The sequence below is a fragment of the Liolophura sinensis genome, chromosome 5 (genome assembly GCF_032854445.1).
Source record: "Liolophura sinensis isolate JHLJ2023 chromosome 5, CUHK_Ljap_v2, whole genome shotgun sequence".
NCBI classification, from domain to species: Eukaryota; Metazoa; Mollusca; class Polyplacophora; order Chitonida; family Chitonidae; genus Liolophura; species Liolophura sinensis.
The window spans coordinates 8,917,265-8,936,469 of NC_088299.1; the positions used below are offsets into that span (position 1 = coordinate 8,917,265).

The 19,205-nt window shown below is 39.0% G+C and overlaps 1 protein-coding gene across 1 annotated transcript; it reads left to right on the forward strand.

Annotated features, from left to right (window-relative positions):
- Positions 1-4,328: 4,328 nt before the first annotated feature.
- LOC135466041 (chymotrypsin-like serine proteinase) lies at positions 4,329-7,978 on the forward strand. Its single transcript, XM_064743439.1, has 6 exons — positions 4,329-4,399; positions 5,467-5,666; positions 5,977-6,063; positions 6,518-6,686; positions 7,440-7,588; positions 7,778-7,978. Exons 1-6 carry the CDS (start codon positions 4,339-4,341, stop codon positions 7,916-7,918), a joined length of 807 nt encoding a protein of 268 aa, XP_064599509.1. The 5' UTR covers positions 4,329-4,338; the 3' UTR covers positions 7,919-7,978.
- The last annotated feature ends 11,227 nt before the right edge of the window (positions 7,979-19,205 follow it).

Genomic DNA, 19,205 nt, shown 5'->3' on the forward strand with positions numbered 1-19,205 from the left:
TATAGTATGAATTTTGTAGGATGGCCTAGAAGTTAGCACGCGCAATTACCCACGAGCATCTCACCAATGCGGCCGTTTGAGTTCAGGTCCAGCCCATGTTGGTTTCCTCTCCGACCGAACCTGGAGATGTCTGGCAGTCATATGCGGATGGTCGTGGGTTTCCCCTTGGCTCTGCCCAGCTTCCTCTTTTCATAATGCTGGAGCGGTAGTGTTAGTCAAATATTCGTGAGCACGGTGAACAGCAAAGAAATAAATAAATATTTGGTATAGTATTGTCTTTTTTCAGACATTATACGTTATGTTTATCGAATGTAAAGTACATCATGATTTGTCGGTTCGAAGTTGAAGCCAACGAACTGAAAAGTGGAAAACAAGGGTCGACAACTCAAGTGGTGACCAAAAATAAAGCATGGTTTGGCGTGAAGACCTCGCTGGGTGTTAAAATCCTGATTTGCTGAACCTCACGTGACGTGGCATTATCCAATTAGGGGAAAAGGAACTAACATGGGATAAAATAATCGATAAGTTAACCAATGAGCTCAACATAAAATATTAACGGGCGTATAGGCATGCTAAACATAAAAGCCGTGAGCAATAATTCCCTTTATAAACCGACAATTGTCTGATCATACATTTTTATCTTACAGATACACCTAAATGTACCCAAATCTGAGCTATAATGGAAATGTTAACATGGCTCCGATACAGTGATCTTATATTCTCCAGTGGTCTTATTGTTTGAATACGCCAATGCGGTCGCTGTGAGTTCAAGCCCAGCTCATGCTGGCGCTCTCTCCGGCTGTATGTGGGAAGGTCTGCAGGCAACTTGCGGATGGTCGTGGATTTTCCCCCGGGCTGTGCCCGGTTTCCTCCCACCATAATGATGGCCGCCGTCGTATAAGTGAAATATTCTTGAGTAAGGCGTAAAACACCAATCAAATAAATAAATAAATATGATTTGAATACGTGTACTCAACAAAAATAAAAACGATAATCACCGTTCACACGACTCAGTACCAAGTGTGTCCACCGTTAGCATCACGAACTGTGATTACAGGTCACTCACTTTTCACGCTGCCATAACTCCTAAACCATTGTCCTAAAATGTAAAAGTTTTTTGGATATGGATGCCACAAATGGTAAGAAATAGCTGCCCTAATTGTTGAGTTAGCACGTTATTTAATACTGAGTAAAACAATATAAAATTGTTTCTTGCGTTTGTATTTTTTATTGAGTATACTTTGTTATATGGAAACATTAATGAGTACGGCGTTAAACACTCAAAAAAAACAAAACAACAAAAACAAAATGAACAAATAGATTAATAAATCTATTGCCAACCTTACTAACAAAATTCCTCACGTGTGACTACAGATTGGTCTTCAGCATTGCATTGGTCTAAAACAAGTGGTCTTCATCTTAAGATTAGGCAAACGGCCAAACGAACGAGCACAGGAATCAAGAAATTCCCTTCCCATGTTCGGCGTTGAACTCGCATTTAGTGTTCCAGCGGTTGAGACTGATTAAAAACTGACTGGTGCTTAACGCGGTGCTCAAGAGTTTTCCAGTGATATGGTAGCTACAATAAGTAAACTACCAACCTAAGTTTCAACCGAAACAGCGAGGGCTAGATTCGAACTTCTTAGCGACCATATTAGTCAAATGATTGATAATCGTAGCGAAATAGTGCTTTAACCACTTGAGCCATCGTACCTTAACACTGAAGATTTAAATATGATATGATTAAAGACGTACAGCATAGAGAGTAAAACTAGAGCAGCGGCAACAGAATGATAGTTGGCTAGTAGTTACACGTAATAGTTGAAATACGGCCTCATGTTTATTTATTTGAGTAGTGTTTTACGCCATATTCAGGAATATTTTATTTATATAACTCCGGACAGCATTTCTGTGGGGATAAAACCGAGCAGAATCTGGTGGTGGGGGGTGAATCCACGTCCATCCAGACAGGCCTGCTGGCAGGCCTTCCAACGTACATACACGTTCAGAGAGGAAGCTAATGTGAGCTAGTCATGAGGGTAAAATGAGTAAACTCCATGGAGAAGGCAGTAAATAAGCTGATATCTCAACTAATGAAAAGATAACAGGTGAAGACAATTTTACAACGCGAATAATTTAGATGCCGTGAAGTTGATAACCTTACAGGTCTCCATATTGCATGAAGTGCATATTTATGGGTACAAGCATACTGGTATTCCCATGGTTGACGCGTAACCCACTTAAGCTGACACATCTCCAAGTTATCACAATTTTATTACGGTTATTAAGATGTTAGACAGGGCGAGACTCTGTCTCCATCTTCATTTTCATATTATATATATATATATATATAATAAATAAGCGCCTTCTTAACTTTCTACATCCTGTTATATTCCAACTGCAGTTTCAAACTTAATGTTATTTCCAAGGAATATGAATATGAATGTCCACAGAGGCCTTTATATAGGATATGTGTTGCCAGTAACTTAGGGACATGTTACGTACATGTCAAAACAGGCAGTGGTTTAGTAACATGGCATAATACATGGATAGACTGTTGCTGGGAACATGGTCGTACATGTATAAAGCTGTTAAGTAGCGAACAACAGATTAATCTGTACCTGAGAGTGTCTATCCGCAGGGCGACTAGTGACGATGCGTCTTTATTAGCATCAAACGGATGACCCTGCAGATAATCTGTGACATAATATTTGTAGATATACAATGAGTAATATATACAATGAGTAATAAAAATGAACTGGTTTAACATTCCACAAAATGGACATTCCTTCATTACCATCTACATGCTTGATTCCTCTCCAGTTGTAAGTGGAAAGGTCTGGCAACAGCCTGCGGATGATCGTGGGTTTCCCCCGGGATCTGCCCGGTTTCCTCCCACCATAATGCCGTATAAGTGAAATATTATTGAGTTCGGCGTAAAACACCAATCAAATAAATAAATAAATAAATAAATAAATAAATAAATAAATAAATAAATATTACCATCTAGCCCTTTTCTTACTTGAAATAATATGATTGGTGTTTATTTTCGATGCTCAAAATATAATTTTTAAAATTTTTATCTCAATTTCAAACCACTAGCAATCAAACGACATTTCATATTTTAATTTCTAGCATTATATATTTTGAACAGTCACAAGACTGAAAAACAGTTAGGACTTTTTTTCACAAGGAAGAATATTCTGTTCGCGGACTTTGTTTTAATGAATGGAAGCAAGTGAAAATTTTTGTTTGATATTTAAATTTAAAATAGATTTCTTACCAAAAAATTCTGTAATGAAATATAACAGTACAAATGACACAATGTATGAAGATGAGTGAGTGAGTGCTTGGGGTTTAACGTCGTACTTAACAATTATATGACGACGAAGGAATCCTTAGAGTGCACGTAATGTGCCTCCTTGTTGCAGGACGGATTTCCACCGCACTTTTATCTATTGCTGCTTCAGCCGAGCTATTATACTGATACAGGTCAACCAGTCGTTGCACTATCCCCTTCATGCTGAACGCCAAGCGAGGAAGTTACAACTTCCTCTTTTAAGGTTGACCCTGGCTCTACCGCCTCCGAAGAGAACGGTTGCATGAAGGTGTTACAAGAAACTGATTCTATTGCTTTACAATTAAAGAATTGCAGCACATAGCATGTAGAGGGAAAACAAGAGCAGAGACAATAATGTGTTAACTGGCACGCGTAGCCAATGAAATAAGGCCTTTTGTCAATTTACCTCAGTTAGAGTTTTTGTTCTATAACTGTTCATGCTTAAACATTATCGAATTATCGAATTATTCGTCCTGTTTTATAAAACATTGCTCTCTGTCTAATTACAAAATGACATATGGTTACAACAACAACCAGCAGAAATGGCTTGTATTGGCGTACACACAACCAGAAACCAAACATTGTTCAGAATCTCGCTTTGTCGACTGATCATCTCTCTGGTCGAAGTGTCGTTTCCTTGTTCAATTCTTGACCATATCTTGACTGATTTTGGGTGATATTTTGCACTGTTTATTGATATTCCAATTTTTCCAATGGTCTAATTTTCGAAAGTCTATACAACATTATTCAACGTCTGTCTAGCACGAGAATGTACGGTACTAGTAGGTCATAAAACTTTTAACATTGCATGAAAAATAAACACACTTAATAAATCTATCCATAATTACAGAAAAAATAAAGAACCCAAGAGCGCCATAAAATTATTTTTTCTAAATTATTGTGGGAAAATCTCATGATGTGAGATGTTTTATCGGGTATAAAAGTCCCTCACTTATTCTTCGGAGCACACTCGCTTGTGAGAACATTCCAGAATCAAAATGGTGTCCAAACTGCTCCTCTGCTGCTTCCTCGCCTTTGTGACTGGTAATTCCATTCCAGGTAAATATTCATCAGCAAATCTCTCGTCACTAGTTAGTAGTGTCGAAATAATAATCACCTATTTTTTTAGGTTGGGAGTTGTGAGCAAACTACTGTCAAAGCTTACACCCATAATTACATGTATAAGACTAGGCTCATGTTTATCAACGGTCTTAAGATTCAAGTCAAATATTCAAACACAACTACAGTTAGCACGTTTTGCTTTAGAAAGTTTAAAGACAAGGAAAACTTTAAAATAAAGTATTTTTCAGAAGAAAAACCATACTGTCCAGGAATATAATTTAAAAGATTTATTTTTTTACAATTTTTGTAACCGACTAAATGCATTTTAAACATAGGATTGTACGATGGTTTGTTGGGACCCAGAGGGTATCACTGGCGCCACACCAATATTTTTGGCATGGAAAAGTTCGTTTCAAGGTCCATTGTTGAATGCATTCATAGCTCTAAATGAAAATGCATAGGAGTGATGAAATATAGCAATACATCAGTGTCAAATGACAAAAAGTTGAAGTAACATCAATGGTCCCAATATGGTCAGAAAAGGCAACGGTAGAATCCGGTAGAAGAAGTTTAAAATGCATTTTACCAGGTCAAAAATATTCTAAAAAAATATGGCCTTTCACCTGACATATACTTCATGCTAGTGTGTTCTTTGTTCTTAAAGTTTGTGCACTTTTTACAACAGAACAATGTACCAATCGCAATTTGAGGTCTTTCCAGCTCTGAATTTTATGGGTATGCAATTTATAACTTAAGCCTGAAGTTCCTTGACACTTATCACTGGCCACTGGTGAGTATCAGTGAAGTTTACTTGTTACCATCATGACTTATGGCTTACGAATCTCAATGATCCATCATTCCATGGAAGATTTTCAAGACGTGAATCATAAACTGTAGTAACTTTCTTAAACTATGGCTACCGCATACATCAGTTGATCAGTTTTCTTAACTATGCATATTTACCTGAAACTGCGGTAACTGCCAGTGGTAATCGCACACCGTTACATAATATTCTGTTCAAAACACACATCATTTTATGATTATAAAATTAATTAACTTTTCAGTTGAGTCGGACATCGACGACGAATATGACGACCCCGTCCTGAACTTCGACGACCCCATCCTGAAGATTGTCGGTGGCTCAGTGGCGTCACGTGGACAGTTCCCATGGCAACTACATCTGAGGAGAAATGGCGCCTTCACGTGCGGAGCTGTCTTGATCTCATCTACCCGTGCTCTTACTGCTGCCCATTGCCTCAGCTCTGTGAGTGAAAGGAAACCTTTACAGACGTTCTCTTTGCCTTGATGGGATGTGGAAGGACCGACTCTTTTTTTATAAAATAAGAGGACTTAAAACCCATGCGTTTTTGTTCTAACTCCTTTCCTTAATATTGGCAACAGTAAAATGTTGACCAAGCCTGTCTGCAACTCATATAATAGCTCATCTTTATACCGAAAAATGAATAAACTTTGCCAACGTAGATGTACGGCTTTATTTGTATATCAGTGCAATCCACGGTTGTTACAGTATAGTTTGAACCGTCTGATGGTTTGTCTTCAATTTTCGTTTTCAGGGAACGTACACAGCCACAGCTGGAGAACATAGTCCTTCTACCACCAGTGGTAACGAAGTCACCCGTACTGTGTCTTCATGGACGAGGGTAAGATGTTTCTCCTCTTTAAGATTTCACAAACACTGGGACACTTTTGTCTTAAACATTAGTGAGTACGTAAAATGAACTTTTCCTGAAAGTTTCCGCTGATATTACAAGCATTTTCAGTTGAAGGCATGAGACACGCAAAGTGTCAGCTTAACCACTTTTCTTTACGATGTAACTATTATCAGTTTCAAGGAAATTTGAATTTACTGTCTTTTTCTTATTAGCACCAATACAGAGAAAATATATAAAGAACTCTGGTCATATTATACCTGACAAATAATGGCGGCTAACTTCACACAACCGACACTAGGCCTATTTGTCCACAGATTTATTTGAATTTCTTGCACTTGAGAGTAGGACTATATGAACGTTGTTTTTATCAAAAACTTTTATACTTGTCGAACTCATGTAAAAATAATCTAAAATTTTTATTTATTATTCTTGGTGTTCATAGCACCCAAGTTACACTTCGGGATCTGGTTATCCAAACGACATCGCCATCCTGAGGTTCAGTTCTAGCTTCCCAAGCACCACGTACATCCAGACGATCACAATGGCGTCCAGCACAAGCAGCGACTTTACTGGAGTGACATGTACGATCTCGGGCTGGGGTAGAACGAGTGGTAAGTTCATTAAACCGCTCAATACTGCTTGCATACACATGCCAGGTGATGTGGAGCGACTGATTTTTGTCTTGCATGTGTAAACTTACACCTTGCGTCCAACTCCCTGTCTGTTTTCTGACGACGATGACAAATTATGAGCGCAACTAAACAGAAAAAAAACGATAGCATGTATGATAACTTCATCGTCTAATAGGCCACTTATAATTATTGTTAACCACAAGTTAACTATTATTAACCCTATGGACAGAGAGGCCAGATTCTCTGAAACTCTCGTTCATGATTGATTGTAATTCCGCCTAACCTAGGGGACCTAGGGGGCTAGGGGATGTATATTTGAACTACATCGCCACGTTGGATATATGAACAGTTGCAATCATAGCGCAACCGAGGTACATATTTTATTATTGACTTATATAGCTTATATTCCAGCATGGTGCACGTTTTGAATATTGATTTCATTCAGTCACCTAGAACATACTTTGCGCGTTATTAACATCACTGAAAACTGTTGACGGCTTCGCTTAGTATGATTCCGTCCTATTTTCGTACTTTAAACACGCTCTTTGGTAGTTTGAGTTAAACATCGTTTTGAGAATTGGCCTTGTGATTATTGGTCCTGAACGTCCATTTTGGTTGACGGCTGGTATACAGTTGTGTGTTTGGATGTACAGACAGATTAACGTCCTTCCAAATGATCTCACGAGTTCTGAAATAAAGACAAAAGAAAAAGAAATCGATTTGTATTATCAGGTGGTGGAAGTACTGCTTCTACGTTGAGATACGCGAACATGCCCGCCATTTCCAACTCGGAATGTGCCTCACGATGGTCAAGTATTTCCGGAGCTGCCATCAACTCAGGTCACATCTGTGTCTACCAGTCAGGAAAATCCGCCTGCAGTGTAAGATTTCGTATTTTTAGTAGTTTAATTTCTTTTAGTTCAATCGCATGCATAAAGATGTTTTATACCCGGTGATTTTTTTGTTAGTACCCAGCCACTAATGTCGTTTTTTTGGTTAATATTCCGACTTAGTCCACGAATATGTCATGACCCATCTTGGCTGATGGTTCGGTTTTTTCTGTCTGACAGGGTGACAGTGGCGGTCCGATGGTGTGCAGCGGAATTCTGGCAGGAATCACCTCCTGGGGAATCTCTTCGTGCAGCGGTGGTTACCCGAGTGTGTATTCCCGTGTTAGCTATTTCAGAAATTGGATCAACTCTAATCTGTAACACTAAGGAAAGCGATGTCTGAAGTTGTTTGAGATAACCTCCAAATAAACAAATTGTTTGTGGTTGAAAGACGAATTCTGTGTTGTTGTTCGCCTTGATTCCCGGCTGTACTAAAATCGACCACAACTATTTTTTCTGATGTCTTTTGTATAACTTTATAAATGAATTTTTAATCTAGAATTCTTTAGAAGCCATTGAGATGCTCCGTGTTAAAGCACCCAGAAACACTATGTTACGAAACTCGTTCCCCACGCACATATGGTTAAAAGGCTAGTCAGGGTGTGAATGACGCAAACAGAAACAGTTGCATGCTTGGGATTATGCAGATAACTGACGCCTGAATTGATCAAAACTACTAACGTTTATGTGATTGGGTGTTTTACGTCGTTCTCAAAAATATTTCACTTATACGACTGCGGCCAGCATTATGCGGGAGAAAACCACGACTATCAGCAGGTTTCTGGCTGACCTACGGACGGAGAGGAAGCCAGCATATAAAAAACTGATAACATATCAGCGCTTTCCATATGGTCAGTGTGTGATATTTCACTTTTTTTTAAAATTGTGATATCTCTGTTATGTAACATCACAAGAACAAAAATGTTTTGATTACTTTATCAATACACAAATACATTTAGTCTGTTGTAATTTCTTTGAAAAGTGAATGTTGAAAACATTTTTGGCATATGTTGGGAATATACAGGCGGGGTTTTATCGATAGTAATGTCAGATATGAATTGGGGTGTACTGAATCATAGCCTGTTTATGCCATTCTACACGCATGCGAGCATGCACAACCTCCTACATCGTCCTACTACATTGTTGTCCCATTAACAACAATGGTTCATGAAATGGCGGACTGACCTTTGAGAGCCGATAAAACCATTTTCCCCTTTAAGATATAAACTCAAAAGTTTATTGGTTCTCATAAGCTAAATGAAAGCAAGCGCAAATTCTAAATAGCTGCGCTTGTCCCAATCTTGGATTGCGTGTCGTCTAGTTCCCGGAACTTTCATAAGTGATTCTTCATCTTTAATTGACCAATGGGATCTAAGCGTCAGTCTTGACATTTGTTTACCACGCGTAGACTATGAAGGGTCGTTCCAAAGCCACAATGGCAAGACTATCAAAGGAATATGTAAGAGATAGTATAACCAAAAAAAAAAAAAAAAAAAGCAAACTGGTAACATGTAAGGGAAAAGCAGACTATATTCTAGGCATGACATCCACTTCAAATTTTAAACTTGTTGTCATTCTATAATTTGCAGGTCGAATACAAATGCAAAATCGCAGAGGCCCATGATGAAAGGTATAGAGTGTCAAAAATTTAACCGGTCCACTGAATGAGAGAGCGACTGAACCACCGTGAAGTGAAACTACCAGTTCAGCTTAGTTGAACAAGGAATGGTTTTAGTTACATTTCCACCTTATTCAGCTTTGTCCTCGACAATCTCTATACTAGTGTGGTCGCGTGTTCGATCCAGCTCTCAGTGGTTCGGCTGCGATCACCGGGCAAAGGTCCAACGTGTAGTCTGGTTTCGTCCAGTTTGGTGTAATTTTTCTCTGGAAATAATGACTAAAACACATACATAAACAGTTAGAGTAAACCTCTATCTCAACTGACAAGGGGCAATGTTTCATTGGTTTTCTGTGACTATTTAGGGGCTCTTACACGGAGCCGAGTTCGGCCTATTTTTAGTGACGAGTGCGTCACGTGTTAAATTCGTGAAATGTCGCGGATACTCAGGCGTTGTCGGCAAAAGGTCGTGGAGTTATCGTGACTTTGCCCTGGCAAGGTCATGCTGATCTGGCCCAGTCCTGTTGAGTCGGGACTTTTTTGAACATATTTGAAATTTTGAGTACTCGTGCAAAGTCGTAAATATATCGTGGTATAGTCGTAGAGCAGTCGTTGTATTTGGGGCTCTGTCGTACAAGTCGTGCTGCAGTCCTACTGTTGTCGTAGTACAGTCGTCTTGTTACTTTTGTATACTCTTTGAACACTCGTGGAGTAGTCGTATCGTTGTCGTTGTCAAGTTCTGCTGTTGTCGTACAATACCCGTGTGTATGTCACGGAATCTCATTATCACGTGATCAGACACACGTGATCAGACATTTGCGTTTAAAAGGGGAGTGAATTAAATTTATCGTTCAGTCTTAAGTTGAGTTGAGAAGTCAGTTGAGAAGTCCTACTACTCATGGAGCAGTCGAGCAGGTCGTGACTCTGTTCTACTACACTCCTACTTCACTCTGGTCTGGTCGTAGAAAGGTCTGGGTTAGTCGGGATAAAAGTCGTGGCAGTATTTTCCTGTAGTCCTACTACAGTCCTGATTTCCTCGTACCTAGGTAGGCTTTCATTCATTTAAACAGGACTGCAGTAGAACTATACCAACACATACTATAATTACCCGCAATCATTTTCGTAAAACTTACACCAGGGAGTAGGCCCTACTGTTTAAGATGCGCGCGCAACAAAATCGGCGATGAATATGATGCTGAACCTTGTGAGCCTTCTCATTAGCTCAGAGGCTACAGATCTAACGGATCATAGGATCTGGAATGAGAAAAGACTGACAATTCAAGAGATGTGCAGCTTTTGTTCCCTTTCTATTCTAAGAGCATTTAGCTTCTTATTTTAATTATCACAAAATTTACTGATTTACTGTTCTAGAGCATGTCTGCTATCTTGTCATTGCAATCTCCGTTTATGCCTTTTTTCGGCCAGTACTCGGGAATTTCCGGAACTGACGTCATTCTCATACGTGGAATCACAGTCTCCCTACAGCTGCTTTGACAGAGTTCACAGTCTAAGCCACTGGCCTAGCTCATTATAAAACCGTCGGACTAGCTCTTGTGGCCTTACGGAAACTTACCTATAAAAACATTTTTTTTCAGTTTCCATTCATGATAACATGTTAAACAATTTAAACAAACCTCATGAGAAACATTATATTTCATAAATCCTTTCAACCTATATATGTATCGGAACGGACATTCATTCACCAGAATTCAATCAATGTGGACGTTCCATCTGAATAATCGGTAGATTTTGCTTTGATCGTTCGATATGCCGTGAAAGCGCTTAGTAAACCTTAGTAAACTGAAGATAAATCGCAAGCAAACGTGAGACGGTTGGAGTTATCGCAAGTGCATTAGCTGCTATCAAAAGTTATCATTCGCTGTCTCATATCAATTCTGACTGGCCTTAGTCGGTCGGGAGCGTCGCAGGCGAATTTTAAGAATGGCACGAGCTGTTTTGTCACAGTGTGGTTCTGACTTCACGCAGCCACTTGACTATAGAGGATATGTAAGAGTTCTGTAAGAGTCGCAAGGCCAGATTAGGTGTAAGCCATTTTTTTGATTTCGATTTCGACGGATCACTGCGGCTGTAAAGTTCAGGAGTGAGTGGGCTTTAACACGGGAGTGTAGATCTTTGATCGAGTCAAGAATAATACGCTCTGACTAAACACTGTGTTTCAATCCCCATTGTGACATTTATTATAACATGAACATCTACGTATTCATAACCACCTAAATTCTGGAGGGAGTATTTAAAAAACACCAGTCTTTTCTCAAACAGAGGAGTATATCTGTACCTTCCCGTCAAACCGACGTACCAAAGCTTTACGGGATTCCAGCAGTGCGTAAATCCCCATTCTAAGCTCGCTTTGTTGAGGGATCAAAAAGCTCTACCATTAAACTTGTATCTACTGTGTTAACGAAGGCACTGCAAGAAGTACAGCCATTTTGCAGTATGTACCTCTGTGCAATTGCCAAAAAATTATGCGTCAACTGTATGTGGATAAGTAAAAACTCTAAACGTCTCACCAAAAAAAAAAACAAAACAAAAAACAAAAAAAATGCTCCCATTTTGGCCGACCTATATCTGTTCTCATATGAGTGAGTGAGTGCTTGGGGTTTAACGTCGTACTTAACAATTTTTCAGTCATATGACGACGAAGGAATCCTTAGAGTGTTATGTGCCTCCTTGTTTCCACCGCTCTTTCCACCTGAGGAAATCTGACAGAGTCGAGGGAAACCCACAACTATGCACAGGTTTGTGGCAAACTACTTGTCACCAATGAGCTCGCTGTGAGTTCAAGTCCAACTCATACTGTCTTCCTCAGCAGCCATGCGTGGGAAGATCTGTGGGGAGCAATATGCGGATGGTCGTGGATTTTCCGCGGGCTCTGTCCGGTTTCCTCCCACCATAATGCTGGCCACAGTCGTATAAGTGAAATATTCTTGAGTAGGCCTACGGCGTAAAATACCAATCAAATCAATAAATAAATAAATATAAAGCCATGTACAGAAATAGACGCCTTGGTGGTGTCGCTATTCGATTTCGTTTTTTAAGCACTTTATTTTTTTTAAATTTTGCGGCATATTTGCTGACACGTGTTTTGTGATTTCTTGAGAAGTGTTATTTCAACCTGAACAAAATGAAGTACGTTAGTTTTTTGGGAACATATTCACGAAGAGTTTGCTAGTATGAAATTGTAACATAATTTTGAATCGCCATCATTAATTTAAAAATATTTTCACAACTCATTACGTTTTTCTTGCCTTAGCAAGTCTTAGCTAACATTGGCGTTTACGTTTTCTTGAAAATATTGTTTTCTCTTATGTTCATTTCTGGATGTTTGCCAATATCTGTCACGTTTTCGGACAAATGCCTCGTATGCTGATATCTGGTCAGCCATGATATGTAAACGCGCAGTAAATGGATACAAACCGAAATTTCCTCTATATCTCTTTCACAAAGTATTATATTTTATTCTTTTTTGTATTGAAGTTTGACACTTTCTTAAAAATATGGTATTTTGGTCAAGCTAATGGATGGAGAAATCCCAGGCCACAGGTGAAATGGCCAGTTTCAAAGCCATCGTCTGTAGCGAGACAGTAGCTTTACAGAAACGTATTAGTGTGGGAGTCTGTAGTTACATATATACTCGCTAAAAACTGAACTGTTAAATGTAATTTTCTTATTGAGGAGATGGAACATTTAAAATGTTACTTTAACTTTTCTGAAGTTTTAGAAATTTAACACTTTACAAAATGATTTATTCCGCATTATAAATGTAAAAAATTTTGCTACCTGCTTTACCTTACTGCATGCAAACAGGAGCAGCGCTGCGTAACATTTTAATATTGTGACACGGCATTTAACAGTTTTGTGTCAGTTTAGCATTGAAAATGGTGATATCTTAATATGAATCAGAAATAATAATAATAATAATAATAATAATAATAATATCAGAAAATGTTTCTTATCAATAAAAACAAGCACTCGACTTTGTATTTCAATATCGTCAGTTTATTTTTGGTGTCACCAGTGGTCATTTGAATATGATTTTAAATGAGAAAGGGGAATTAAATAAGATACAATATCACTCTTTTCTCGATAAAGCAAGAAAAATGGCCACCCCACCTCATCTTAACATATACACAAACTCCAGCTTAAACAAAATACAGACTGCTATATAACTTACAGATTGCCAAATAAAGTTGTAGGCAGAGTCTCATCTTACCTAACACCGTTTATAGCATGGCAAATACATGACTAAGAATGAATGATTATGACTTAACGCCACATCGGCAATATTTCAGACATATCGTGGCGAGTATGACTAAGAGAGGTGTCAGTTCAAGCGGCTACACCTGTGTTTGTAACTACTTAAGGAGTTCATGTTATCATGTTAAGGTTATCACTAGCACGACACGTAATTTTTTTGTCGAATGAAATAGTCCTCACGTGTTTTCGTTTGACATATCCAACTATAATTTACTGCAAGTACTCCTACTGCCTTGTACAAATCACATTAACTGGGTTTCTGTCTATAGATGTCTGCTCTGGGATCGTTTTTTCTCAAAACGTCGTTCGGGAAATTTCAACCGCAAGTGAAGTCACCTTAACGTATAAAGTACAGAGATCCTGAGGTCTAATTTCACCACACATGTATAGGATCGATGTTTCTAGCTCTTAAAAAATCAGCGAAAGCAAAAAAATGTATTTACTGGTTGATTTCATTGAAGTTTAACGCCGTACTTACGAATATTTTTTTATTAATACGATTGGTGTAATGTAATTTTATAGGCAGGGCAAACCGCAAAGGAAAAGAGACGCCGTCTGGAGATATTAATTAATTCATTTATTTATTCGTTTGGTGTTTTACCCGTACTGAGGAACATTTCACTTATACGACTATGGTCAGCATCACAGTGGACGGAATCCCACCAGTATAAGCTGGACTTGATCGCATTGGTTTTATTTTAAAATTAGTTTATGTTAAATGTGTTATTTCATGTTAAATAACAGCAGGTGTTTTGAGTGATTCTAGACTAGTTGAGTATTATGAATGTAAAGAACATTCTAGACGAATGAATGACATCAGAATCCAAATTGTGTATCATATTTTCACAATTTTTTGTGTGTGTCTGATTCAGATGTTGATCGGCCTTGGAACGCCCTTTACGAACTACGAATGGTATATGAATGTCGGACTTGACGCTTATATTTGTGTGATTATTCAGGGTTTATTGATTTATACCTGGATCAAGAATGTCCACAGTCAAGTTCCCGTCAACGAGGATAAATGGTTCTATAAAATGAATATTATGGTTTTAAAAAAATGACGAAATCACGCCCCCCACCCCCCTCCTCTCAAAATGTGCAAAAATAAATTTCATTTTTGAGGTTTGTTTTATGATTCAAAATAAACCCTGTATTTTATGTATATTTTCCGTGAATGATCCCAGATATTCGGTAATAACGTAATCAATGAAAATACTGGGAACGAAGCACCAGATCAACGCCACCAATAGGTCTGCTCTGAATTACCTCCCTTGTTACATGACAGCGATTATGACGTAACACGAAATTAGTTTTTGTGGCGTGAAACTACTAGAGAAGTGGGACCTCGCTTATTAAATAATACAGTATGTAGGTTATGTGACAATAATGACAAATATTTTCTAGACAACAAAATGCACAAAAAAACGATATCAACTTTTGATCGACACAGAGAGATTTTGAACGAAGTCCATGTTTTCGGGCATATGAGTTCGCCAAAGCTGTCTTGTGCCACAATTTTACAATTACCTCCGAATGGATTAACAGTACGCAACGTTTTTCCTGGGCTTTCTGAATAAATATACAAAGTTAAACTCTGTTTTAAAACAATGTTTGTAACTACCTTATGCTGTTTTAAATACAAAACTTGCCATTAACCAACTTCTGAGGTTCCACCTAACCACAGCTTGCTCCTAAAACACATCTTTAAAACGGGAGAGTGACATTGTAGGAGGTAATTCCTTACGGCCCTCACAGGGCTCTCCCCCTAACAAAGTTGATGTTACCCTTGACGCCACGCGACATCAGGTTACTTAATCCCCCGGTAGATCACTACGGCATGTTTAAGCATTTTCTGCCTTAAGACGAAAGCTGAGAAGCTATGTTTGTGCTGTTGGGCCACATCATATGCTCCATATTAAGAAGTCTTAAGGGGTTTGATATATCCCCGGGACGTTAAATCATGATCTGATATTGTTCAGTAATCAGACTATACGACAAAAACTCTGATGTAAAATACTTGCAGACACTAAACAATTCAAAGACACTGACCGAAAGATATATGAAACAGATATGAAAGGTCCAATGCTATAGGCTACAAAACAGCTAGCCACGTGGGATTTCTCGACTCACTGTAATGCATTCTCTCATCAAGGCTTAATCCAGTGCCACCAATACGATCGCTCTGAGATCAAATCCAGCTCACATTGGCTTCCTCTCCGGTGGTACCTGGGAAGGCCTGTCAGAAACCAGCGGGTAGTCGTGGGCTTCCCCGAGCGTAGAAGTGAAATATTCTTGAGCACGTCTAAAATACCAACAAAATAAATCAATTCACTGACTTTGGAATCTTAATCACAATCCATTTCGGGGCGTTGCACGTTTTACAGAACTACACGAATTTCTGATCAATAGCATCTATGGGAAGTTCCACAGCGTTATACAACAATAACATACAGATATCTACATGGCTGCTAACTACACTCAACTATTAGCAGATCTTTATTTGTTTCTATATGCTTCGAAACATAAACATGTTGGTGACGTAAGTCTGATCAAAAGCAAATGCTTCCTTAATCGGATAAAACAGGAATCCTTGCTCCGATTTGTTTGTATACAGACAAGGCAGTGTGATACTGAGTATGTGCGTTAAACGCAGGGATGGGCAACAATGTTTACATGTTCAAGACACACGACAAACATGGGACGAGACAAGGTTAAGCAGGCGCTGGGGCGAGAGAAATCCAAGTCTGCATGTGTGGTTTATAACTGACATGAAGCCAGATATCACCGGTTACGTGTGACCAATTGTTAAATTTGAAACTGCTGTCGATGCTTTTGTTTTCTCTCCACACTTTTATAATATGGATCATATTAACCAGGTATGTGGTATGTAACGTCACTTAAATCATATAATGTATATCGATGCACAAAAAACGCGAATATTGACAAGAAATACATAAATAGGCCTATAGATTTTAGGGCTAGAAAAAAGTGACTGTGATTTGGGTAACAAATAACGAGTGTAATGATTCAGTTGTTCATAAATTTATTCCTGAACTTTTTGAAAAAGAAATTTGAACACACTGTTACAGATAATAATTTACAGCTTGAAATACCATGATTACTAAATAGTAAAATTAGAAATTTAAATTGTGGAAATTTGAAACATGTTTTAACCTTTTTCTAAATACATTTTTATATTTCCTTCCCTTTAAGGAAAGATGAAGTGCACTGTAGCCAATAGGTTGTCCAAGTCTCTAACTTCCCCGTCTTCGATCCCCACAACGACAGCCCCCTGGTGCAATATTTACTCCTCTGAGCCTTCCCTGTTTGTCCTCGGTTGCGTGATGTTGTCTCCGTTAGCGGGAGATCCTTCTCGTTCCCCGACGATAATCTCGCGTGTTTACCTTCGAGTGCCACCTGCCGGTGAAGGCGTTAACTAAACACGACACAGCAAACATCAACATCGATGTACAGGCATTTTCTGGCATAAACTTTGACAACCAACTCCATCAATGTTTCTTTTCAACGCTTTCAACCAGAGGCTGAACATCTGAGCAACTGTTACGAAAGAAAATCAAGTACACAGCACAGTACTCTGGCTGTTTTTGTGATCAGCTCCACGCAGGACGGGTAGACCTTATACGACTGGAATTTTACCGCCTTCCAAAATGTTTCTTTTCGAGAATTATTTTGCTTACAGACACTCAGATTTTGCCATATAATTCGAAATATTTTGTCAAATATTTGACAAATAGCCAGTTTGGTTTTTGTGTGGGTTTGGTTAACTCTGATCGTCACCAGTGGAAATCCCCAGCAAATTTCGTGTCCGATCCTGGTCAGCTCAACTAAACCTCCGATCTGTACATCTCGACCTCCAGACTACACAGCTCGATCTCCTATCTGTACAGCTCAATTTCCAATCAGTGCAGCTCGACCTCCCGTCTGTACACTCTGACACAAAGTCTGTACAGCTTAATTTCTAGTCTGTACAGCTCTATCTCCAGGCTATACAGCTAGACCTCCGGTGTGTACACTCCGACATCCAGTCTGTACAGTTCGACCTCCGGTTTGTACACCCCTACACTCCGTCCGTACAGTGCGACCTCCAGAATTTACAAAGAGATCTTCCGTCTGTACCAGTGGGTTTAATCTTTCATACCAGTTGAACTCTTCGTATACACTTGGACCCTGTTCTTCGTGTACTTACAACAGCGACCCCCAAAAAGGCAATGTGCGACCACGAGGCTTTACCCCATCCCTACAGCTCTAAGTCTACTACAGGGAAGTCCAAGGTAGCCTGTTTTGCTACAACGTCAGCCACCATTCTGCAGACTGTGGCGTTCGCTCTGCCAGACTGGCTGATCTATGTGAACCTTGAGGGTATTCATCATTACCGGGTCGGACTGTGGCAGTTCTGCAGAGGGACCGTCTGTGAAGAATACTCGCCCAAATTCTGGCCAGGTGCGTTATCGTATGTTTTGTTTTGTTTAACGTGTAAATGTAAGATGACCCCCCCCCCCCCAAGAATGTGTCCTAAAGTAAAATTACTGAATTTAATTGTACTTAAATTCATATATTTGATTGTCGTTTACCGCAGGTGAAACATTACCGAAGAATGTTTCACCTAAACAATGGCGAGTGTATGAGTGGATGCAACTGGGGTTTGGTAAGTTATTGGCGAACTAATCTGCACCCGATTGGCACCAAGGTGTCAAGAACAATGACAGCAGTGGAAAATAAAAAAATTTCTGTTCGAAATTAACCGGTTACAGGCGTATAGATGCCAATGTTGCCAACAGTTTTAGATGTTGTCCAGGGCTAAGTGAAAACGCCATGAGATGTCTTAGAGGCAGTAATATAAAATATTACAGAAAGTAAAACGAGATCAGTGAGCGGTGGTAGTGTGCTAGTTGGGTAAATGGTCATACTGTCTCATACATGAAATCGTTCATCTTTTTATCTTTTGTCCCCAAATACGAACACTAGCATAAGAGTAAAATCTAACACTCTGTCCACATGTGGACGTAACCAGTTGTCTGCGATGTAGAATCTTACTCTAAATGCAAAATTCTAGATTTCTAAATAGCATCGCAAAGGATTAAAAGTGAATGTAAACGCTATCAACCTGTCTCTGTACAAATAGTTTCTTGTGTAGTAGATTAACTAGCGTCCAATGTTCATTTCAAATGGCTCCATAATATAATAGACTATGATAGAATAGACTGCAGCATAAGGAGGGAAATCAAAGCAGCGACGACAGTGTGATGATTAGCAAATGGGCATACCTATAGCCGGAGTTTAATTCTAGCAGTTCCTTTAAATGCTTAATAGTAGCAGTTTGTACGAATCTAGCACCATGGGCTCATTCCGAATTAGGTAAAAACAAAACTTGCAGTGATGTTACTGAATTGCAATTTATTCAACATCACAGGTCTAGGATAGGTCAAAAGACTGTTATTCTCACACTGAGTGAAGAGTCACATGAAACACTGAAAATGAATTCCAATCTGTTTACGTCATCAATTCGTCTCCAGGATAGTTAATATAATGTAGAAGGCAAACATCTGCTCATCGGACGGTGTCTGAATAACGGGTACTTCGTCAGAATTTAAATGTGTCCCTTATCTGACTGCTAAATTAATCAAAAGCCAAATATATGCTCTTTAGGTGCCGTATATTCATCGTGTTAACTTGCACTGGGGATGTATGAACAGT

What these genes read in the sequence shown, in the direction of transcription:
- LOC135466041 (XM_064743439.1), top strand. Translation starts at nt 4,339, where the DNA reads ATGGTGTCCAAACTGCTCCTCTGCTGCTTCCTCGCCTTTGTGACTGGT. An exon ending in CTGCCCATTGCCTCAGCTCT is followed by an intron (nt 5,667 to 5,976) that starts GTGAGTGAAAGG and finishes TTTCGTTTTCAG; the next exon opens with GGAACGTACACAGCCACAGC. An exon ending in CTGTGTCTTCATGGACGAGG is followed by an intron (nt 6,064 to 6,517) that starts GTAAGATGTTTC and finishes TGGTGTTCATAG; the next exon opens with CACCCAAGTTACACTTCGGG.